This window comes from Salvelinus fontinalis, chromosome 12 (genome assembly GCF_029448725.1).
Source record: "Salvelinus fontinalis isolate EN_2023a chromosome 12, ASM2944872v1, whole genome shotgun sequence".
Classification (NCBI taxonomy): domain Eukaryota; kingdom Metazoa; phylum Chordata; class Actinopteri; order Salmoniformes; family Salmonidae; genus Salvelinus; species Salvelinus fontinalis.
The window spans coordinates 1,415,643-1,423,939 of NC_074676.1; the positions used below are offsets into that span (position 1 = coordinate 1,415,643).

At 45.0% G+C, this 8,297-nt stretch overlaps 1 protein-coding gene across 2 annotated transcripts in view; it reads right to left on the bottom strand.

The window, feature by feature from the left end:
• LOC129866600 (reelin-like) overlaps window positions 1-2,359 on the bottom strand; it is a 293,866-nt gene extending 291,507 nt beyond the window's left edge. For both annotated transcript variants that reach the window (XM_055939357.1, XM_055939356.1), the window contains exon 1: window positions 909-2,359. In XM_055939357.1, the coding sequence (XP_055795332.1) occupies window positions 909-1,155 (247 nt within the window). In that variant the 5' untranslated portion in view covers window positions 1,156-2,359. The remainder of the gene's footprint in view (window positions 1-908) is intronic.
• Between the last annotated feature and the right edge of the window lie 5,938 nt (window positions 2,360-8,297).

Below are 8,297 nucleotides of genomic sequence, written 5' to 3' on the forward strand. Positions count from 1 at the left end.
TTAAAATCACCATTGGCCTCATGGTGAAATCCCTTAGCGGTTTCCTTCCTCACCGCCAACTGAGTTAAGAAGGAAACCTGCATCTTTGTAGAGACTGGGTGTATTGATACACCATCCAAAGTGTAACTAACAAATCCACCATGCTCAAAGGGATATTCAATGTCTGTTTTTTTACCCTTCTTTTCAAGATACTAGAAAAACTCCATGGTCATTGTCGTTGAATCTGTGTTTGCAATTCACTGCTCGACTGAGAGACCTTACAGATAATTGTATGTGTGGGGTACAGAGATGAATAGTCATTCAAAAATCATGTTAAACACCATTATTGCACACAGAGTTAGTCCATGACACTTATTATCTGAATAGTTGGGCACATTTTTACTCCTGAAGCTATTTAGGCTTGCCATAAAGGAGTTGAATACTTATTTACGCATGACATTTCAGATTATTTTTTTTTTATTAATTTGTGAACAAAAATCTAAAAACATAATTCCACTTTGACATTATAGGGTATTTTGTGTAGATCAATGACACAAAATAGAATTGCAATAAAGGTTATATTCAGGCTGTGACACAGCAAAATGTGGGAAAAGTCAAGGGGTGTAAATTCTTTCTGAAGGCACTGTATCTATAACAGAGCTTGTGGCAACTACCACCTAAATAGAGCCAACCACCAAGTGATCCCTCTCAGTCCATCTGTGTGATGGGGACATGCCCCACATTTTTTAGCAATTGGAGCCAAAAAAAATCGGCTTAAAAACAACTCTAATTATATACCATAGATAGGAAAAAGTTGTTTATCTCTTACGTTAATAAAGATAATGGTTGATATCAGTGATGCAAAAATATGTATCAAACACAACACAAGCAGTCTCCTCAGAATGCACATGCACAGTCAGTGCACTCACCTTGGTACTCCTGTCCGGGGGTGTAGGCAGTGGGGTTCCCAGCGATCTGTAGGGTGAGGAGCACCTCTCCCCCTCCTTCAGCCAACCCGGACCCCTCCAGCTCCCCATGGTGGATACACAGGAAGAAGAAGGGGTTGAAGCGGGGGTAGAAGCCTGCTGCTGGGGGGCTCCCCAAATCCACACCGGTCCCCAACACCAGGGCCAGCAGGGCACAGCCGAGGGCACCCCAGACAGAGGCCCATGCCATCGCCCTGAGAAACGACGGAACGAGGGAGAGAGGGATGAAGAAGAGGAGTGAGAGTGGTGGTGTGTGGAGAAAGGTAGTCACAGGTAGAGTTCCAGTAAGATGGCTTGAGGGCTGGAGTCCACACTTGGTCGACTTGGATAGAGAAAGTCTGGTTCTGGGTTCTGAAAACAGTGTGTGTAAATATGAGTGTGTGTGGTTGGTTATAAGCAGACTGTACTCTAGCACTCCGTTTCTCTCCTCTGTTCCGCCTTTTCTCTTTCTCTCTCTTCTCTCTTCCTTCCACTCTGTGGGAGTTCAGAGCTAGTCTTTGCTGTCCTGTTCCGCGGTTTAAATACCTCCCCTTCACCCACCCCTCCCTCCCTCTCTCTTTCAGACCCAGGCATGCTGTACGCTCTGTGAGCCGGCCTCCCTCCCTATCTCTCTCTCATCCAGCTCTCTCCTCCCTCTTTTTCTGTCAGTCATTCTATCACTCTGTTTCTCTCTCTCCAGCTCACTCTCTCTCTATCCCCAGCTCCCTCTAGCCCACTGTATCACTCCACCCAGGACCCTTCCATCCCTCTCTCTCTCCAGAGACCTTAGCTGTCTTATCTCTCTGCATCTGTTGGTTTCTTTATCCCCACCATAGGCATAGAGAGAGAGAGATCCTAGCTTATTCACACTTTCCTTTGTCTTTTTCCCCATCCACCACCCAGCCTGTCTCCTCCTCTTCTCCTCCTCTACCACCTAGTATCACACCTCCCTCCCCTCCCTTTTCTCTTCCCTCTCTCTCAGCTCTCCATCTCACTTAGTCCCCCTCCCCTCTGCCTGTCTTCATACTAACCCCTTCTCTCGCTATATGTCTCCTTGTCTCTGTCTCCTCAGCTATGTATTTTTACCCAATTCCAAGTATTTTGTTTTTCCTCCTCCTCTTCTCTCGTTGCTTTTTTTATTTGGTTTCCTTTCCATCCGATTCTCCAACTTTCTCTTTCTTCACTGTCAGAGCCCAGCCAGCTTCTGCTTTCTCCCTTCTTTCCCTTTCTCTCTCACTCTCTCTCTCTCTCTCTCTCCCTCCCTCCCCCTGTTCTCTGGTCTAGATTAACTCCCCACTATAGAGCAGAGTAGACACCAGAGCCGATAATTCTGTTTTCACCCCGTATGTCTCTTTAGCCCGGCTTCCAAATCATAGCTTAGTCTCGCCCTCTGTATACTATCTCTCTCTTTTTCACTCTCTCTCTTCCTGGAATAAACAAAAACAGCATGGAGCTACTCCTCCTACCTCTCGTCCACACACTCTCTCCATCTGTTTCTCTCTCTCTCTCTCCATTCTTCAACAAGTCCAGCTTCAATGACTTACAAAAACAATGCATCTGTCTCCAGAGCGGACACAGTGCATTAAACATACACATACCGCTTTACATCTCTGTTGCACAACTCAAAGCTAAATAAACAACATTAAAGCCGACTAAACCAATAAGAACTTTCAAAAGCAGTCTTTAGACCTCCGACGCTGGTGAGTGGTGAGCCACTGCTCTGCACTGATCTGTCTCTCTCTACTCAGCCGTGTGTGTGTGTGTGTGTGTCTGCAGTGTCTCTCTCCTCAGCCACCCGCCGTATGTTTGTGGGTTTGTGGTTAAACTCCGGTACAGACATAAGCAGCAGCCTAGCATGCTGTGCAAGCTCCAATACACACACACACATACACCACTTCCAAACACTGCTGACCTGCTCGCGAAGCAGCAAGCAAAAGCTGCGCCTTCCGACCAGATGCTTGAACAAACTTAAGCCTGGGTCAAACACACATACACATATATCGAACATAAACACACTATAGAAAATCCCCTGCGGCTGTTTCTCCACTCCCTGCTTTTACTGTGAGAACAGTGCTGTTATTTTGGGCCTGAGTGATGGAGGATAGACAGACTGCTGTTCCTGCTGACAGGAAGTAGAACTCTGGTGGCCCTCTGACCCTTCTGTCATGGAGCACTGGGTACACCACACATACCGATACACATTATGCAAACCTTTGTACAGTAAAGACAATCAATACAGTATTTTTCTAACGCACACCTGGGCCCTAAAACTTCAGGGGATATCACAACTCTTCTTCTGCTGTGTGTGTGTGTGTGTGGAACCCCCCCCCCCGTCCGTCCGTCCGTCCGTCCGTCTCCTTATTAGGCTTAATTAAGCTTGTTTCATTAATCTGAGAGTTTAAGTCGCTGCAGAGACGAGAGAAAAAGAGAGAGAGAGAGAGAGCGAGAGGAGGGAGAGAGGGAGAGAGAGAGAGAGAAAATAAACATCTTGGAGAGACTTTGCAGAACTCCATGTGCTTGCTTTGATAGTGAAATACAGTCCGGTTCAAAATGATTGTCACCTTAATAAAGATGAGCAAAAAAGTATACAATTGCTCAGAGAAACAGGTTTTGTTGAACAAGTAATAAATAATAAATAAATCAAAAAAGGAGTACCCCTGTTTTCAATACTTCAGCTCCCTTTCTTGGGAGAACACATTGATTGGAGAACACATTGGGAGGGATCTTAGACCATTCCTCCATACATAATCTTTCCAGATCCTAGATACCCTTTGTCTGCGCTTATGGTTACCCTCTTCAATTCAAACCACAGTTTTTCAATGGTGTTCAAGTCCGGAGACTGGCCTTTGCAAAATGTGGATTTTGTGGTCAATTATTTGTGGATTTTGATGTGTGTTGGGATTATCGTCTTGCTGGAAGACCCACTTGTGGCCAAGTTTCAGCCTCCTGGCAGAGGCAACCAGGTTTAACATCAAAGATTCACCATCATATTTTACAGTAGGTATAAGGTTCATGTGCATCAGGCCAAAGAGCTCTATTTTCACGTCATCTGTCATTTGGAGTCGAAAAACACATGCATAGGCAGAAAATAATCTCATATATAGACTTACTACTTAGAGCTGGCTGCCACTTTGTCCCCCAGGTTCGTACAGAAAATACAGGCACAGTTCACATAGTTCAGTAAATATTGGGCATTTATTTTATGTCATTTCTTCTACCTTGAAAACTTTAGCAAATGTTACTACAGCATGTCATAAACTGATAATACTTTTTACAATTGATATTCTGTCTGAGAACTGCAGGACACAGCTTCACACAGACAGTATAATACAGTGTGAAACTTCACACTAATACAGTGTGAAACAATTGGGAAAAAAAGAACACGTTGTAAGTGTCTCTGTGTGTTTGTATGTGTGCATATGACTGTGTGTGTGAGAGAGAGGGAGTATATGTTTGTGAATGGTTGTGAACACATTTGTAGTGACATACAGTATGTGCTGTTGATGGGGTTACCACCAAGGGAAAGGAAAGGTATCAGAGTTCATGGATACAGAAAAGAGTGTGTGTGTGTGTGTGTGTGTGTGTGTGTGTGTGTGTGTGTGTGTGTGTGTGTGTGTGTGTGTGTGTGTATCTGTATGCCTTGCCCAGTAGATCATGACTCTCCATAGCATTCTCTGAGCATCTGGCAGGGAGCAGTCACAGCACAGCGCCCACCGTCTGTTCCACACAACACCCCCGCTGAACACACCTGCCTCATACTCACAAACTCACACGCATTCCCTCCCCCTCTCTATTTCTCTCTCCCCACCTTTTACTTGTCTTGCAATAGGTTCAATGATCAGCCCAGAACCACTCAGTCCAGCACATATTTTTTTATAGTTCTACAGTATGTCAGAGCGGGAAAGATTGCCAGGAGAAAGCCATCTGTTTTACCTGTAGCAGTCTCTATTAAGAGCCACACACACACACACACACACACACACACACACACACACACACACACACACACACACACACACACACACACACACACACACACACACACACACACACCTCCCAGGAACCACAAAGCTCAGCAAAGGTCACAGTAACACATGGCCTTTGTGCTTTCTCCATGTAGACCCTGTCCTTCATCCATTGTTACACCACAGCCAACCCCTCCCCACCTCACACATACATGCAAACTGAGACACGCATGCACACACATACATCCACACACACTGGGGCAGGCAGTGAGACTGAGGGCTATCACTCTCCATTATGGAAAGTAGGTCGGTGAGTGGAGGGCTTGAGGAGTGGGGAAGGGACCTTCATTATTTTATCATTATTAACTTCCTCAGGGTTGCTATGTGCTGGGGTCTTTTTGTCCACTTCTTGATTTTAACTCCCTCAATTCCTCTACCACACACACATCCTCGAGCTCACACACATGCAGGCTCAAGTGCACACAGACACTACCACCAAATGCACATACAAACACAAACACACCACCACTCTCTTTCAAAGGGCTGCGTGCCAAACAAGGCAGAACAGAGCCGAAAACACAAACGAGTAAAAGAGCTCAAGGGGATAGAGAGAGTGTGAGAGATGGAGGGAGGAGGAGAAAAGGGAGAGACGGAGAGAGGAGGGAGTTTTGGGTTGTTAGCCGTCTCTGCTTCATCACTCAGGAGACCCTAATTTACACTAACAGGTTGTTTACTCTCTATGGCAAATGATAATAAAACAGGGTGTTTGAGTGGAGGGAGGGAGGGGTGCCCTGAGGGAGCACTTCAGCTGTGATGGCTCGCACACTCCAATTAGCCATATGAAAGGACTAGGCTGAGGCCCAAATGACACCCTATCCCGTATATAGTGCACTACTTTTGACCAGGGGCCATATCGAACAGGGTGCCATTTTGGGATGGGATGTAGCCTAACAGTCACCCTAACAGGAGAGCATGGGGATGTAGGTATTAAAGGGGTGTAGCTATAAAGGGGGTTGTCTGTGTAAATGTCCACAGCCAGGATCACCCCAAAAGCCTGTTAACAAAGAGAGGGGTGGGGTCACTCACACTTAGAGTAACGGTAACAGCTGCTTAAAAAAACACTTACATTGCCAATACACAAGGTCACACAGTAGGCAGTCTGGGGTGGACTAGACACACAATGAAAAAGGAAGAGTTTGCTCTGTAAGTAGTTTAATTTCATAGAGAAGGATGCAGAGTCATGTACAATAGAACTATCTGCTGTTAACTTCATACTGTATGTCTTTGGATCCACAGGAGGTACGATAGTCAACATAAAATATTAAGTAGAATTTGTGATAAACTGATATCCATCTTTTCTTTCTTACAATTAGCAGATAAGAACTTGTGATGGAAGTCCGTCCCTTTATAATGCAGGTGGTTGTCTAGATTCTGTAACAGAGGCTTACACCCTGAGGTTTTACTGACTAAAACAGCCTAGCCCTGAGATAAACCTTCCCAGATCCAGGCTTAGGGTGAGAAGGTCCAGAGGCGCTGGAAGTGGTCCATTATTGCGACCAGGAGGGGGAGGTGGAGTGAATGACACCCAGACAGATTAACCTGTCCCTGGGTAGACCGGAGCAGACACTGGAGCATCCTCTTCCAGAGCTCCAGAAGATCCAGTCAACCCCAGTAGGATCAACATTCTCAACATATCTCCATTCCTCTCTCACCACAGACTTCCATTTAACACCTTCTTCACCAGACCTCCTTCCACATGGGAGATGTGTGTGGTATGATGTTAATCCTCGTAAAGAACAAGAAAGCCCTGCACACTGTTTGTGCTCCCAATTCACCACTTTAGATTGTCAGTAAAGCGGTGAAATGGCAGGATAAACAGTGTGCAGGCCGTTCTTTATCAGGATTCGTTATTAGCCCAGCACCTACGTTTTTAAGGACGTGCATATGACCACACACTTTTCTATATGGATACACACAAAAAGAGGCTTATATAGTATTTGAAAATGAATAAAAATACATATTATTTAAGAAAAACCATTGGGTGCAAGGACAAAAGAGAATGACGGTATTATTTTTGAGCTACTACTATGGTGTGTGTCTTATGTAAAGCTGTGGACCTCCTCTGAGGGTAGATGTCGTCTTCTTTAACTGGCATTAATCATGTGTGTTTCAGAATCCGACAAGCGACACACAGTACTGTGCTGAGAAAGAGAGCTTTCTTCTGGTACCATTTAGAAGTGATGTATATTTCATCAGCTGTGAGTCATAGTTCTTATTGAGTTCCGACAACAGAATAACGGATTGCGTGGCTCAGGGGTGCATCCCTCTCTCCGCACAGCGCAACACTTCCGCCGCATTTGCAATTCTGTCCAGAATGCCTCTGTGCTCCAGACGATACCGTAATATGGCTGAGGGATGGAGGACTGTGACTGTCTGCAGCCATGCAGAAACAAAGGCAGAGATAAAATACATAAAAAGAGAAAGGAGGAGGGGGTGGCGGTGTAGGGTGAAGAGAAGACACCAGAGGGAGAGGGAAATAAAGAAAGAGAGGGAGAGCGATAAGGATAGACACAGTAGATAGAGAAAGAAGGGAGAATTCCTTGAAACTCGACAGACCCTCTCCTCAATTCTCCGTCACACATCCCCACGCAACCAAATAATAGAGGGAGGTGGTACTTAAGGAGGGATGGATGAGAAAGTAAAGGAGAAGAATGCAGAGAAACAAGAGCTTCAGTGTTTCAGTCAGTGTAACTCAAGGACATTACAGTCAGTATCCATTAGAGTCAGCAAATCATTTTCCCATCTGAGACAATAAAGTACTACTATTACTAACGACTCGACCTCTTCCTCTACGCACATGTTTCGTTTCTTGTCTAAAAGGAAACCGTTACCAGACCCTTTGACTTGCTGGGAGTTTTCAGCTGGCTGGCAGCTTTCTCCTCCTCTTCTTCTTAACCTCCTCTTCTTCTATGAATCTAGATGACAACGAGTGCAAAACAGCATGTGAGAGTAAAGTACTATATGCATAGTTGGAGTCAAACACAGACAGAAACCTCCACATCTATTAAACACAAAAAAGGCAACAAAAAAAAAACAGGTCCTCTATAACCTTTGAATGACAGAAAAGAAAACATCTCTCTCTCTCTCTGTGCTCCATCCTCTAATATGAGCTGATGTTAGGCATTGTGTTCTGCTATACAGACTGGGAGAGGTTGCTGTTCCACTGGGGTATAGGCGTAGCTGCATGTCTGGCACCAACGTGGTCTCAGCACAATTTGTATTATTCTATAGGTAAATCTTTGCGGCTCCATTAGGTATGAGATGTTATGTTACGTTAGGTTACATTATGAATGGAATGGTCGGTCGTACAATATCATACACATTACTG